The sequence below is a fragment of the Schistosoma mansoni genome, chromosome 2 (assembly GCF_000237925.1).
Source record: "Schistosoma mansoni strain Puerto Rico chromosome 2, complete genome".
NCBI classification, from domain to species: domain Eukaryota; kingdom Metazoa; phylum Platyhelminthes; class Trematoda; order Strigeidida; family Schistosomatidae; genus Schistosoma; species Schistosoma mansoni.
Window position 1 is genome coordinate 12,886,339 of NC_031496.1, and position 17,895 is coordinate 12,904,233.

Genomic DNA, 17,895 nt, shown 5'->3' on the forward strand with positions numbered 1-17,895 from the left:
CAATTAATGGGGGTTTGGGTTTTATTTATTAAAACAGAACAACAATCAATCATTTGGTCAGTTAACCAGACATATGTATAATGGAGATTCCTGTTACAACAAAATGCTATATATATATATATATATATATATATATATATATATAGGGATAAGAAATATTTGTGTGTGTGCACATATGTATATGTGTAAGCGTTAGACATCTCCTATCAATAAATTTGGGAAGCAAGATATATGATGGAAAAGAAAACAGGTTAAAAGGGTGGTTAGGTTGTACTATTAAATATTCAATATTATTACTATAAGTATTACCAACAATAATAGTTATTTTTCCCTGAACATTATAGAGCCAATATTTAAAAAATTCATAAAACATCATAATAAGACAAATCAAGGTAAAAGAGAAGAAAAACAGGAGCTGAGAAGGCACTTCATCTGTTTTGGCGGTAATATGAATAGTGTGTGTGAATGTGTATATAACTAACAAACAATATAATTTGATAATATGAGATTTTAATACTGATAATAGTGAATTATGGTAAAGAATATGAATAAATTTATTTTTATGAGTAATGCTACATTATTTCTCCATTTTTTTCACGGTACTTTTCATAGTTAAATCCAGTTATGTCAAGTGAAAAGTATTCTCTCATTTTTTTGCAAAAAGGAAATTATACTATTCACTTTGTAAAAAGTAAGTTCGTTGTTTACAATAACATAAGTATATATTTATATATTAAGCGAAGAGAAAGTAAAGTGTCTCAAATTACGAAAGTCATATCATATTTAAGAATCGAAATGCCATGTTTGACTGATTGATCATTAGACAACACTTGTCAGTTAGTCGATTATTTGATGATTGAACACTTGAAGGAATAAGAAAAAAATCTAATGGGTACACTAAGTACTCATATCTGAAATATCGATATTGTCGAAATCGTTAAATCCTGTACAAATGAGTTCCTGTCAAATAAAAAAGAGAAAAGTAAATCGTAAAATAATGCTAGTTTAGTCCTAATCTCTTAAAGTCTAAAAGTCTTTCAAACAGTATTATGCAATGAGTCTTACAAAATCTGTGGAATAAAAATTTTCAAAACACAACAAATTTAGGACTGATTATGTTAAAAAAAACAAAAACTTTGGAAATATTGAGATTAAGAGTATGCTTAAGTTCTGTTTGACAAAGCTTTACTTTGAAGGCAAACAGCTTGGAGTCTACGAGAGAATCTCAACGTCGTGGTAGATTAAACAAAAATAATGTTGAATATTGAACTCATTCCAGCTAGCAACAATGCGAAAATCATAAGTGAATACTTTAAGAATTTTTGACTTCTCAGAACGATTGCATTTTACACTCCTGGATAAAACACAATGTCAAAACGAGTAAAAGTAAACACGAAACAAAGAAACGCAAATAGAAATGGCCGATTATTCATCAGAAATTCACTTCTCCATCTGTGATAGGTCTCACGAGCACCAGATACAACTGACGCAAATAACCACATCGAGAAATTAACAACTGTAGGTCTTCCTTCCTTATATCTATTATTAAGAAAAATATTCATACAACAACATCTGTCTATGTAAGTCAGAAAATCTAAATAGTCTCCATATATATTGTTGTATCCACAAACTGATTGTTAACAGACGTCATTCCATAGACTGTATGTCAGAACTGAATGCTAACAATCGATATCGATGTCCATATAAAAGTCAGACAGCTTACTGATTAGAAGTAAAGTATATGAGTTTCTGTATATAGAACACTTTCCCTTTTTTAAACAAAGAAAGTCGTCAGAAGCATTGATGGAGTTTTTTAAGTGTGTTGAAAGTGTACATGTTTTGTAATTTAAATCATTTTTGTTACGAACTCATCATTTATTTCCCCTGTTTTGCAATAGGTTAATTTTAAGGAAAGACTAAAACCTATCCTTATGGCACAGGTTTACCCATAAATTCTGTTTTATTTGAACTCTGAACTTTTACGTTTCGCGCTCAGCAAGATATCTTTAATTCTCTAGTTTGAAATGAAACGGTTTTGATTTTTTACTGCAAATGAGTGGTGATGTAGTTTGATCTTCATCCAATATTATCTGTGAGGTACTATTTTATCACCAACGTAGATTTTGCCACTTACCAAAGCGTACTCTTAGAATACCATGAACTCCTTCCTAAGGATAGTTACTAGCAAGAAAGCTGTTATTATTAGCAATTTCTTTGTCGATGTAATATCCGAAGACCACTAATTTAGCATAAAATGCATTGAGTACAATTCGTACATGATAATTTGATCTCATTTACTTTCTTGATACCATTTGGCGAACATCAGTTGAATAAATAACCAAAAAGCAAATTATCTTGTGGATAATATAATTCATTTAAAACTTTGATGGGATAGCTATTTTAAATAATGATGAACTGACCCTACTCATTTCGTAAAGTTATTTCCTGGAAATTAAACTAATAACTTCACTTAGCTTGTTTGATAGACTAGCCTTTTTCAAGCCTTTTAAATCATAAAATAATGTATTTATTGAGGTATGATTATTGAGAGGCAGACAAAATATTTCGTTTAATCCAGAGACAGATACTCAATGTAAATGCCGAAAATGGTTGGATCATTATTTGCACTTTGTACGACCCATCTTCTAGTAATCAGTAGCTTGTTGGTTTCTGGTAGTAATTTATTTTTTTATTTAGAGCTGGTGGATACTGTATTCCATCATACTTACTCACTTAATCATGCCTGTTACCCCTCGCGGGAGAGCATAGTTCTCACTCTCCATCCAACCCTTTCCTGGACAATCCTTTCCAGTTCTTTCCAGTTGCTATTCATCCTTTTCATATCTACTTCTATTTCCCGGCGTAATGTGTTTTTTGGCCTTCCTCTTTTCCGTTTCCCTTCCGGATTCCAAGTTAGGGATTGCCTCGTGATGCAGTTTCATGATTTCCTCCATGTATGTCCGATCCACTACAAACGTCTTTTCCTAAATTCCTATTGAGCTGGAAGCTGGTTTGTCCTCTCCCACAGAAAGCTGTTGTTGATGGTATCCGGTCAGTGAATGTTGAGTATTTTGCGAAGACAGCTATTTATGAATAATTTAACCTTCTTGATGATGCTTGTAGTAGTTCTCCACGTTTTAGCTCCATACAGTAGAACTAACTGTCTTGACATTCGCATTGAAGATTCTCACTTTGATATTGGTTTGACATGCTGATTAAAAACTGAATGTAAATCAGTGAATTATATAAATTATTAGTAAATACTGAAATTAAACTAGTTAAATTAATGGATTATAGTGTTTCTAAGAAAATCAATGAACTTTACTCAACAATTGAAACATACTTCATTCGGATAAGCGATTCCTTCCATATGTTCTGCACCACAAGCGCCAATGCCTAAATGAAAATTAAAAACGGAAACATAATTATTTGCTCATTAGAAATGCATGAATATATAAGTATAAGTTTCCAAACTTTTCAATGCTTAGTTTCTCCAATTTAATACTTAAGTGTCTAGTAATGAATGGAGTGGAGTCAATGGTAAGGTGTCATTTTCGCTTCATCATCAGTAACTTGTGTTTTTGGTGCCTGGAAGACTGAATCATTTAAAGCTAAATGTTTATAACAACCTGGTTAGGTGAAATTAACTTGTCCTGATGGTCAAATTTGACTTTGCGGTATATGGGGGGAGTCATACTAGGACGAAATAGCTGTTCAGTTCTTCATGGTTTCCAGTCGTATCTTAAATGAGATCAATCTATGATGAATACCGTCTGAAGATTAGTCTCCATTAAACTCTTTCATCTAAAATATAGATGATAAATTATTCTAATTATTTTTATGTTTATGAAGAATCCCTTATCACCAGTGTTTGTACTTTTCTTTCTCATCACACTTAAACAAAATGATACATATAGTTTATGTACCATCAGATTGATGTAAACGCAATCATAATAACACTACTGAAGATAGCAAGGCCAACGTACACAAATTAAAAGTATAAAATATGGTGCAGTAGTTAATGGACACTACTTTCAACCAATCAAGTAGTGTCCCTACATGTTCATATTAACATGTGGCTCATAACTGAATAAATGTGTGCTTCATTAAAGTCTATGATCGAGTAAAATTGGATAAGTATACTTTACAGAAGAAACCTAATTTGTTCCATCTAAGAACCCATGATACCACATAATACTGATTAAACCATAATTTTACTAGGATATATAGGATTTTATAATTTCGTTAAATTTATTGGAAATATAGGAAAACTGAAACTAATACGAAATGTCGATCATATGGTTTTTCAGTATGGGGTTGTGGAGATTTCGAGAGTAAACAAGCAAATAAAACATGACGATTTTTTTAGAGAAAATTGACAGATTATGAAACATATGTCTAAATGGATTTAACGTTAGTTAGTATCGAAAACTCCAATAAAGATAGGAAGTAAAAAATCATGTTCATCGATAGCAAAACGTATATTTGAGACAGGCCGTAAAATGGACTTTATTACAGTTTTCAGAGAGTTGTATAAAAAAGATCAAGGACAAATATTTAGTTTACTGAAGCCTTGGCCATTCGCTAATTCAAGAGTCCTTTATGTGTACATAAAACGATTTTTCGTAACGTTGAATCTGCCCTGGTAATCTATGAACCATTTTACTGTTTAGGGTGGCATGATATTATATTCTTCTTATATTATATTAATTTTTTTTCTCTCCTTTACTTCCAGTGGTCACTTTATATTCATTCGAAATTTTATTTAATTGACCCTTATTGATTTTCTTACATAAGCGACATGGTAGACATTTATGTGGTCAGATTGTTCGAAATGTATAGTGCAAATGCATTTTATTTCTCCGATCAACTCTGTTTACCCATTAGACAATATAAATTTATTAAAAGTACCATTTACTTTAAGTTAACTGATTACACGTAAACAGTATAGTGAAATAATTTATACACAGATACAATTATATATATATATATATCTTGGGCGAATATTCAAAACGATAGATATCTGATTGTAATTGTTGGGACCACTTTGATCAGTTGTTAAACTAGTTGTGAAATCAGTGGTTTGTTCCTAAATAAAAATTTATCGCTGAAAAATTCCCATCATATTAAAACATATAGTTGTGTCTTAAAAATTTATCTGCAGTAATAATTTCCTCCATACACTGAGCCATATTAGTTTTGTTCCATTGTAATAAGTAGCAATTTCTTCGCAGTTGCAATAAATAGTCAGACTAGTAGCAGGATAACAGTTTGTTTTTAATTAAAACACGAGGTCGTCCCAGAATCAAACCATTAGTATTATCAGTATTTTGTGAAGATGCAACACTACTCAGTCAATTAACCAGAATTTTTCAAACAGTTTTTATGAATGACCATACCTTTTCGTGATGAAAACTATCCTGGAATTTAATTAAATATTTTCGGTAAAATAAACCATATATCTAATTCTAAAAAATAGATCATTACACGTTTGTATTTCTTTCGATCATGTATGTCTTTAGGTAGATAGATGTCTGAAAGTATTTAACTTTAAATGTACAATATATGGTTCCTTCATTCATTCAACAATCAACAAGTTCTCTAGTAACACATATTATTTCATTAAATCGGTAGGTACTAGTTGAAATATAGATAGGTATTTTAATTACTAATTTAGGGAAGGGACAAATTTGATCCATAATGAAATCTTGCTTGTTCATCCTCGATAAGCTCATAAAATAAGTTAAAATAGCTGTCCAATAATTTCTAATTTACTATGACTCCCAGGCTGATATCGATTCGTGATATAAAACAACTTTAAAATATTATTTAAATGTTTATAAGATCTTCTGTTTGCTGTTTTATACATAAAATCTGAATTACGGAAATCAGAGTTTGAATTCAAATTAGTTCAACATGATAGTATTTCAGATGATATTATCAGTGTAGTAATCATACTGGAACTATTGGTAACTTTCTAAGTTTGGTCGAATAAAATTCCATTTTCTCTACTGTAGGACAAAACTATATTGGGTGAATGACGATTAACAGTAGTAGGATCAGTTATATCAAAGACATTCCTTACTAAAGTATTATCGTAGTCTTTGGAACTGTCCATCATTGCTAGTACTTATTTGCTGTTGTACTGCAATATTTGGTATTGCATCAAAGTGAATGGTCTGTGATTTTGGTTAATAAGTCGGTTACACTTACCAAAGTTGTTCTTCTCATTCGTTCGATTAAAAACATAGCTACCGAGTGGTCGGAGCTTCTATGTACCATATCCGATCACATTATTTGAGCGCTAATCTAACGCATATTGACTACTCTGAAGGCTTTTTGTACAAAGTGTTTTATTTCTGTTTAAGTTTAGAATTAATGTGAGGTGCATCAAGGATTCTGAGCGTAATACTATCAATAAAATATATATTATCAAGTTGAGTTTTTTATCTTTCTATCTCCTGGTAATACATAATGGTGATGAAACCTATTTTATAATTATCAGAAGCTTTCACGTCCATCACATAAGAAAGTCATTAGCACGGGTTCATAATTTCAGGTTGTTGATATGAAGAACTCCAACTGATCAGTTTCTGTTGCTACTCAACCATCCCGTGTAGATTGCCTCAATATGGAGTTGAGTGGAATCCTAGATAGGGATTTCATTTAGTTTTAAAGTTGTTAGCTGGATGTCTTTATATCCTGGGTGACAGTGAACTTGTACTTTATTGATTTTAATGCTACCAAATATGCCTGGAAGATTTCAGAAGCCAGAATCGATATCGTACTTGCATAGCCGCAATATATCATCAATGCTGACTCTTCTCAGAAAATCGTAATCATCAGCACAGCTTTCTCGGTCGGTGCTGCAGTCGGTCCTTCTGAGTTTTTGGTTAAGCCCTATCAACTTTCAGACAATTTTCTTGAGCTGTTTTCTCAGTCACAAATGTTCTGAAGGAGTATTGTGCAAAGACGATGCTTCATTAATATTTCTCTGAAAAGTAAGCTAGATACGTGAAGGCGCAAAAGACTACATACATTCAGTGTTCTGTATCAATACAGGAGGTCGGTAATCATTTATAACCAACAATCATAGCAATTTAGACTACTTGCTGGTTAAAAAGTTAGGCAGTTGCTACAAGAAGCTATGTTTTTGAAAGCTACAAAACACCTAAGTACAAATTATCTATGAGAGAGGATAATCTGAGTAAACATTGGACATAAGCAGCACATTGTCATCTTAATTACTTTCAGTACATTTTGTTTATCTATTTTAATTGTAGTGAAATGATTTAAAATGACCTAATTGATTGTAAGTTAAACCAAATGCTGTAGTTTATGTACGTAAGGTTCATTTGATTGAGTGACAGAGTACTGTTACTGTATGGATAACAGTATTAGCACATACACACACAGTCATCCACATATAAATACAGGCAAACACTTACACATTAGCACACATCTATTGAGTAGTATTATTTATTTCATATGACCTTTGTGAATTTAGTACATTTTATTTGTCACAATGTTTTTTAACTTTTATTTTTATAATTTACTGATTTCTTTTTGTTATTTTCTAGTTTCATAATTCATGGAGATCATAATAAGGTGTACAGACCATTGTAAGTACATATGTATATATGCACACATATACATAGGTCTACTAATGTGTGCAAAAGACTGAATGTACTCATATCTATTTCAAGTAACGATAGATTAAAGTATTGGTTGTATTGGTTTTCTCTACTGTAAAATCATACTAAATGAAGAAAGTGGCTGAATCTATATCTAAATACATTAATTTTCAGTTCAGTTTGTAGAACTTTTACTTTCCTTCATACTGGTTGAAAACAAAGTTAAATGTGAATAACAAGCAGCTATATCTGCCATGTGCACCCACTATGTTACAAAGAATCTATCCTCATGACTTCTAAGTTTCTCGGAGAGCAACTTAATAGATGGATCATTACGTTGACATCTAATCGTTCACATTTCCGATTTCAGTAAACTTGCAATATAAACTTGATGGTTAGGGTTTAGATCTTTTGTGTAATCGTGAATACACCCTAGTAATCAGTTTCATACTATAAGGAAACAACAATACAATACTTTCTGATTTTTGACAGCGGTCATTCCTTGATAATTAAAACTTGCACATTTAGTAAATCTATATAAAAATCTTTAAATGAAACGTGAATAGCCAAAAACGTTACACTAAATCTATTCTCTTTTGTTTAATTCAATTAAAATACATGAAAAAAGAAAAAAAAGTTAACATATAATTAATATTTTTTTTATATTATTCATTAAAAGTCAAGTACAATAATTACTAATTTATTTGTATAACAACAAAGTTTAAGTTTTATAATGTAATCATCTCTTTTCACCACCAAACATTCGCAAAGTTCATTATCAGTCTAGACATAGTTGATATTAGATTGAATCAAGAAGAAAAAATATATATATCATTGCAGTACTAAGAGTTGACTCGTTTTTTTCATGACGAATTCTGTATGATGTTTTCTTCTTTTTCTACACTTGTTTTAATACATTTTATTTTATGAATAGGTTTAAATGCTTTAGTTGAAAGCATGAGTCAATTGAAGCTAGATCATCAAGGAAAACCTGAAAGCACTGGACGGCCTTTTCGTCCTATTATGGGACTCCTCAGAAGTGTGTATCTACGACCTCGCCTCGTGAGATTTGAATCCAGGACCTACCAGTCTCGCGCCAGAGCACTTAACCGATAGACCACTGAGCCGGTATCCAATGGTGTTAATGTCTAACTTCAACCATTCATCTATGCAAATACTAAATCTCCACAAAAACCCCTTCTGACTAAATGCTTTAGTTTTTTAAAAATATATCTTGAATGTTTAACCACCCTTTTTAAAGGAGTAATACTGATTTCAAATAGAGATTTAATTATAAGTTTCTCGTTTTCTTGAAATGATCTTAATCGAGAATGAATGTTATGTTTAGATAAATGAGTCAAAATAATTGGTAACTTATCTTGTTTTTGATCTGCTTATTTTATTTTTTGAATATATAAGTGAAATAGTTATCTACTTTATCGTTGTTAGTTTCAGGTTCACATATTAACTATTTTCGAGAGAATTATATTATTTAATGGTTATTTTTATGATAATTCATGTATAATGTACATTAAAAATTGATATTTTTAAACTTCTCATTACGACACATCATTCCCCATATAGAATTTCGGTTTAATAAGTAACGGTGTTTCATATAATATAAAGCATTCATGTTTAAGTTATAAGACAGTTATAGTAGTTACATAAATACATATTCCAGTAAAACAAAGTCTTCATTTTCTACCTACAATTCAGAACTTCGCAGAGAGTTGTATAATCAAAGTAAATTTTTATCATTGTACTTGCTTGCAAAAGTTATTCTTTTTTATTAATTTATTCACTTATTTGTATGTTTCTATAATTGCCGTACATGAAGATTCTAGCACTAAAACTTACAATCTGCAAATGCATAAAAATTTTTACACTTAATTGTTGTAAGTTTTTTTTTTAATTGTCTAATGAATGCATCTTAAATACTAATTGAAGTAAGTTGCCTAGACAAAACACAGAAATAGATATTGGATCCAATATTCATGACTGGAATAATGCCATAAAGTTAATAGATAATAAGTTCCCTTTACAGCCTGATAATATTCAATGAATTAGTATGATAATTATTCCAAGAGGATTAGACAATGAAAATGTTTGTAAAGAAAATACAACAAAAAAAGTTATACCCATCAAATCATTAACAAAATGAGCGAATATCATCCAAATTATTTCCACTTTATTCACATCCAGTCATCAATTGATCAGTATCTGTAAGAATATGGACCTCCTGAATGGATAATCCGATATTGTTTGTATCTACATAAGTTGATCATTTTCAGATACAACAATGTACGTATTTTGGTTTACATCATTGAACTAAAACTCACTAATATAGTGAAACTAACTGAAACAATCACTGGGGATGTTTTTAAGATAAGATTTTAAAAAAACCTTTGTTCAATACAATTCAACATTGGCTTCTTCTATAAATTTGTTTTAAAAAAATCAGTAATTTGAAGGATATTTCTTCTCTATTTTATTATATCAACGTAACTTTCCTGATTAGTTTTCATTCTTTAAATGAAACATTCAAGAAATCATTGACAATAAACTATTTACACCGTCGAATTTAATTCAATTATACAGAAACATTATTTTTATATTCAAGCGCATTAAGGTTTGTGCAAGTGATGATGATGAAAATATCTTAATCAAAGCGTAATGTTAATGAATATACATTAGAACTGTTGCGGTGGAATTTTTTTGGGATTATTTCAATCATAAAACATTCAAATGTGTGTATTCGAAATAAATGAGTCTTCGTAAGGCATTATATCTAACATAATCAATAAGGGATACTAAGGAATGTATATTTTCAAAAGATTTAATGAGTATAGTTGATAACTATTCACTAATCTATGTACTAAATAATATGACCAATAAAAATCGACTATATTTATGTATATATAAGCATCCATTCTTATATTTAGAATCAAGCAGTCAGTGACTACTCTTTTGAGTTTTTTTAAGTCAAGTGTGATATTGTTTAATTAAATTGGAGAAGTGATTCTTAAATCGCCACATCTGTATTAAATATTTTTGATAACTATTAATAATTAACAGGAAAAACTGAACATTTGATAGTTTAATATGAATTCTAAGTATTTTTCACTGGACTAATATAATGTACTTAAGATTTTGTTGTGCTTTTTACTCTGTTAATTTTCAACCTGAAGTTAGACATTAACACCGTTGGATGCCGGCTCACTGGTCTAGTGGTTAAGCGCTCGCACGCGAAATTGATAGGTCCTGGACTAGAATCTCGCGAGGCGGGATCATGGATGCGCACTGCTGAGGAGTCTCATAATAGGACGAAACAGCAATCCAGTGTTTCCAGGTTTTCCATGTTGGTCTAGCTTCAATTGATTCATGATCTCAACTATCAAAATTACTATAATATCCACAAAACCCCTTCTGATAATTTTCAACTTCTTATAGTGTGTTACCTCTTTAATTTAATGAAATGGTTGTAATTATCATTATAAAAATCGAATATTTCATTGTAACAAACAGCTTTTTAAAAATCAGACAATAAAAGTTTAAATTGTCACATTCATTTTAAATATCAGAAAATACTTTTTAAAATTAGATCATCGTTATTTAAAGAACTGGATGACTATTTTAATGGTTGAACAGTTAATACTTTATGTGTGCCTAGAATGAACTAGTACATACAACTACCTTCTATTCATTTTATGTTATGGAAACGTTACTGACACATACAATTAAACAAATGCTTATCAGTGCGGTGTATACAAAATAAAACGACTCATCTATATTCCGTTTTATAGGACAAGGAGTGGCTTGTAAAAACTATATCTTATTATAATTAAGGAGTTATATTTTTCCTTGGTTTACATCACCAACCGATCCTGTTTGCACAACTATTGAAAAGCAAGGAACAATTGACAGCTGTTTCGTCCTAGAACGGTTGTTCTTTGAAGTGATCACTTATGAGCTAGCCGGAAAATGAACTTAGAACATTTGCTGCGAGATATTTTCTATAAGTTTGTAATTTTCATTAAAAAACTTCCTACTCATTTAACTTGTTCTATTATTTGACGTCTGTTACCTGGAGAGGGTGAGCGTATGGTAGTAGTTTGTTCTTTTTGAAACAAATTATCTTTTAGACATGTGACTGACATCGTTTCAGATAATCGATTTCACATTTACAAAAAACATGAGAATGTTTTCCTCGTCATAAAATCGACAACAAATAATTACAGAAATTATTACTTAAGTTACCCTAATTTACAACAGAGCAAATCTTCAAATGAAAATGAGATATTGAATATAACAAAAAAGACTCTGTACCTATATTCACCTCAGCATATTATGATGCACTGCTTATAAATAATCGGTGCACTATCAAACTGAAGGTTATCCAGGTTAAAAGAGTACAGAATATTTATCTCTAAACTCTCTGTGCCGATAAATCAATGTGAAATAAATGTCGAGAGAGGTGAATTCTGCGACAGTGAGTTTTATTTTCATACTTATCACTCATTGCTTATGCTCATCTATTTTAAAAATAGTAAATTACCGTGATTGTTCTTATAGTTAACATCCACAAAAAAAACAGATCATCAGTTTATACTTTGTGAAGTAGTGGCAGCAAAATAAACTAATAACGAATAAGATCTTCCCCTTTAAACAAAAATAAAAAAAACGTTCATAAAACGAAAAGTAAAGTTGTGAATGTGTATTTACGGGGAAGGATGGGGCTGGTGAGTGAAAGCAAGAAAATGCATGTATATGTGTAAGAAAACAGTAATAATTTCACATTAATTCTAAATGTATGCAGTTCCACTTATAATGATAATAATACCCAAGACTTATTACTTACGGACTTATACATTGAATGTCAACAGAAAAGAACAGTAGAAAGAAATCTAAAAAAATAATCCAGGTGAAGGTCATCACCGTTAACAACAATAAAAACAAATCTTTATTTTCATAAAGATAAAGCAAACAAACAAATAGATATACAAATGTATTACATGAATCAAGAAAGAAAAAAGCACGAACAAGGCAAATATAAGCCGAAAATAACAACCACAATATCTATACTTATTGTAGTGGGTAACAAACTATAAATGATGGTGTTATTGGCACAAATAACCAATGACTTATATTAGAATATATATTTATTTATTATGTATATATTTCAATAAAATACATTTAGATTTAGTACACGTACATAGATATCATATATGATCAATAAAAGATGTGTATTATTTTAACTATTAATTTAAATTAGTATCTTAGATAATAATTTACAGTTTGTTTTTACATAATTTCATATTTCAGTTTGTTGATTATTCCTTTGGTTAAAGCAAGGGTTAAAGAACTAAAAAGTGTAAGATATTTAGATTTATTGAATTCTGAGTCATTTATTGAAAGAGACATTTAGGTTTTATTTATCATCTAGGGATTCAGCGAGGTGTGGGGGGTATTTTACCATAGCTGTGTTCATCTCCTATTACTTATAGTGACAGATATCGAACAGTAGTTTTATATAATCAGTTAATGTCACTTTATCTATATTATGTTACGTATGACACAACCGATCGAGTTTTTATTTGGTGACCAAGTGATTGTCATTTCAGTAAATTTATACCGTATGCACAAATTTTAGCGACTTAAAATGACCTTGAGATATCTTTGCTTCAGCCTGTCACGAAATAGGTTAGACAAACGAATAGCCCACAATAGAAAGTCAGTGAAACTACGGAGTTTGTACACTTTCAACACACTTAACAAAATCCATCAATGCTTCTGACGACTTTCTTTGTTTCAAAAAGGGAAAGTGTTCTATATATAGAAATTCATATATTTTACTTCCAATCAGTAAGTTGTCTGACTTTTATATGGACATCGATATCAATTGATAGCATTCACTTATGACATGAAATCTATGAAATGACATCCATTAACAACCAGTATGTGGATACAACAATATATATGGAGACTATTTAGATTTTCTGACTTACATAGACAGATGTTGTTGTACGAATATTTTTCTTAATAATAGATATAAGGAAGGAAGACCTACAGTTGTTAATTTCTCGATGTGGTTATTTGCGTGAGTTGTATCTGATGCTCGTGAGACCTATCACAGATGGAGAAGTGAATTTCTGATGAATAATTGACAATTTCTATTTGCGTTTCTTTGTTTCGTGTTTACTTTTACTCGTTTTGACATTGTGTTTTATCCAGGAGTGTAAAATGCAATCGTTCTGAGAAGTCAAATATTCCTTAAGCACTCAGTCATAAGGTTTTTATTGTCATTAGCTGGAATTTGATCGATACTTGAAACTGCAATCGGAATTGTGATAGCTTTCTTTCTAGATTATAGAGTTATCACCGTCTTTATTACTGCCGTTCTACAGATATCTATTAATCTTTATCTTTTCATCTCTCGACCCCTTAGATGTAAACTAACCATACCGCTTTTGTAATTAAAAAGATAAGATCACTCTTATTGATAATTCATTAGCGTAATTGATATTTTAGTATGTTAACTCGCATTTTCCTAGTGCAAATTATTAGCTTTAGGAGTTTATAAAACACACAGGCTTGTACTGATTGCAGATGTCTAAGCATATTTCGTCAAATGTACGAAGCTATTCTATCAATAATTAAACTACATGGATTAAACAGAGCTCTAAGTACTGTTTCATTCCATTATGATCCTATTCATCTATGTATCTGAGTGAATAATAATTTTATGTTTTATTTGTTATGAAAAGTATAAGGATCATTGTAAATGTTATTAATTCCTGATTCGTAAATATTTTTGGAAACATTATAATTTTAGTAAGATTTACGGTGTTTACTTCTTGATCCTCTTGGTATGGGTAATAGCTCAATCAATTATGAAATGCAGGTTAATAAACAAATATATGTATATTATTACTATCAGTAGTGAATGCCTTTTAACTTAATCTTTTTCATTATTATTGACATAATAAATTTCATTCTTTTGATTTTCATTTCACTGATTTCCTTTTGGAATATGGCATCTTGGACCAGTTCACATTTGTTCCAGATCCCTTAGTCTTTATTTATGACTGGTTTGTTTAGGATTATAGTACAAGTGAAATAGAAAAGAAAGGGAATCAGTTGAGTAACGTTGAAGCTATTTTAAAGTTGAAGTATTCTTATTTTTCATTAGTATAACTGTTATTCTTAAGAACAGAAATGCTTTTCGGCTAAAGGAGGATTTGTGGAAATTAGTTCAAATTGGAGAACAAAACAATCAGAGGATAGTTGTTTCATTCTTGTTGCTGGCTTCTTGCTAATACACAAATCCATAGAATTAGCATAAACATTTGAATCTTGTGGCAAGAGCTTAATCATTTTATCATTGAACTGAGATTCACAGGGCTTACTTTGTCAATTCGTGTCAACCTGTAATATAACGTAATATATTATCTTATATCATTAATGAGTTATTATTTAACTTGAGTGAATCTAACCTGTCACTAACCATTCTGAATTCCCTTTAAAGTTAGGCATTAATAAGTACATGATAAGAATATTACCAATATTCGTTAAATCTAATCATCGTCAATAATGATAATAAAAGAAGAAGTTTTTGATTGAGACCATGAATCGATCAATGTTAGATTAGTTGAGATTAAACAGCAACACCGTTGTATGCAGACTCAGTGGTCTAGATATTAGGCGTTCGCGCTCAAGACCGAAGGTCTTTGGTTCGGATCTCGCGTGCGGGGTCGTGGATGTGCACTGCTGAGTCCCATACTAGGACGAAAAAGTCATTCAGTGCTTCTGTGTTTTCAATGGTGCTCTAACATTGATCAATTCATGATCTCAATCAAAAACTGAACAATCCCCACAACACCATACTGAAAAAAGAAGCACTATAATCATTATCATCATATAGACTAATACTACTAAAATCAACAACGACAAAAAATACCATGATTGTTTCCTCAAGGCTATTTTACTGATAACTTCTTGTGTCGTTTTGCACTAACACCATAAATGATTTAAATAGTAGAACATTGTGTAATTATTATTATTTTCGAAATAAAATAATCATTAAGTAATTTCTAAAAATAACAATCAAAAAAAACACAAATAATAATAATAGGTTAACTGGTAATAATTACTACGTAAAGAAATGATGTCTATGAGTAAACCTTTTTTTATTACTACTTATTTATATTATTAATGTGTTGTGTATGTGTATCTGTGTGTAAAAATCAATGTGGTTACGACTAACTGCATAACATTTACTCATCATACAATTTTTTTTGAAGATAAAACAAATTGTACCAGTAATTACAAAATAATTGATAAGGACATCAACAAAGTTCTTTTTTAATGAATTATCAGTTACAGTAAATTGTCATTATCATGCATTATCAAGGTTGAACTTGATAGTCTCAAATAAATTGAGCATTGGGTAGTGAGTTAACAATAAATATATTTTCATTATATCCCAATAAGTAGAAAAATTGTATTTTTGATATTTCATGACATCATGTAACCTACTTCTTCGGAGTGAATAAATAACCAACATTAAATTAATACAAATTTAAATAGTAGAACTTGTGTTAATCTAATGCCAGTTATTTATTTGCTCTAATGAAATGGCCCATATTAAGTCTCGAAACATCAGAAATACAATTTTTTTACTCATTGGGATATAACAAAAATATATTTATTATTTACATATCTACTTTGATTTTAGTGGTTAAATTTACTGATGATAGTGTGATGAATGAGAACACGACTGGAGACAATCAAATGTATTAAGGCACAAATTACAGACCATCCCACTAAATTCTGATAACCATACAGTGAACAGTTAGTTTGCAAAATAACGACCAATTGTCTCAATCTTCACTGTTCCTTCTGTAAATATCAGTTCATCTTCACTAATTCCGTTGTTCATGCATTTTCCTACTAATTGCGCTTCATTTCAGTTCTTTCCTTATTGGTCTTTTGCCAAAATACATTCTATGTCTGACCATCACTATATACTACTTATATGGATATAAGTAGACCACACTACAATTGTACTAGTAGGATTTACGGAAATTTAAAATAATCAAATATGTACGTATTCATGGTTAGTCTTCTTCTATTTAATGTTGATTATATATGCAAGTGAATTTATTATGTTGAAATACAAAATAAATAAGGAATAAACAAATATTTTCTTTCCAATAAATTTTTCATTAAATTTCATATATATTTAATGAAATTGTTAATTTAAAAGAATGAAGAAGTCTAAGGCATATTAATTAGATCATTTAAAACTATAGGGTACTCATTAAAATAAAACTATTCATATTAGAAATAATTAGTATCTATGTGTCAACATTAAGTAAGTTTATACATCAATTGATATCATTCATTGAAATAAGTAAACATAACAGAATATGAACAAAATAAAAATACAAATAAGGTAATATATTTGTAATATCCCAATGAGTAGAAAAATTAAATTTTCTGACGTTTCGTGACTCAGTGCAAGCCACTTCTTCAGAGAATACACTAAGTGACGAAACGTCAGGAAATCTAATTTTTCTATTCATTGGGATATTACAAACATATTAATTATTTATAATAATCTAGCCAATGCTCAATTTATTCAAAATGATCAAATCAAATATGATCACTATACCAAATCTTATCCATATTTATTTTGATTCATTCATATTATTACTATATCAACTAATTTATAAATTTCTTCAAAATATCAATATATTCTAGTAATTTGTAAAACAAAAAAACTATTAGCAAACATTAAATAGGAATAATATATTTGTAAAATCTCAGCAAATGAATTTGAAGTAAATCCAACGTTTCACTTGGCAATCTGGTCCAAGCTTTTTCAAGGAAATAAGATATTTCGCTGAGATTTTACAAATATATTATTCCTATTTTTATGTCCTACATCAACTTGGTGCCCAAATACTGCGAAACTATTCGCTCTAATTTAGACGAAAGTTCTATTAACAAACAGTTTTGTTTTATTTCTATTCAAATAGTCTTTTAATGAATATACTGTAATTTTAAATAATCTAATTAAATATATATATACCTTGAATTTATCCATTTCAATGTATATGTAATAATTGTAAAAGCTACTCTTTCCAGTATAAGTCAGTGGGGCGGGGTGCCTGGTCGGGGAACGTCAGGTCGGCTGACTGCGGCGGGGCAGGTAGGCGGACTGGGGGGGGGGGGGGGGGGGGGAGGGGGGGGGGGGGGG

The 17,895-nt window shown here is 30.3% G+C and overlaps 1 protein-coding gene across 1 annotated transcript in view; it reads right to left on the reverse strand.

The window, feature by feature from the left end:
* Positions 1-897: 897 nt before the first annotated feature.
* The window catches only part of Smp_014820 (hypothetical protein), a gene marked incomplete at its 3' end in the record, with an annotated part of 27,916 nt that continues 10,918 nt past the window's right edge, over positions 898-17,895 (reverse strand). Inside the window, exons 3-4 of the mRNA XM_018795739.1 lie at positions 3,344-3,396; positions 898-960 (exon numbers count right to left, since the gene is read on the reverse strand). Coding sequence (XP_018650021.1) covers positions 898-960; positions 3,344-3,396 — 116 coding nt within the window. The remainder of the gene's footprint in view (positions 961-3,343; positions 3,397-17,895) is intronic.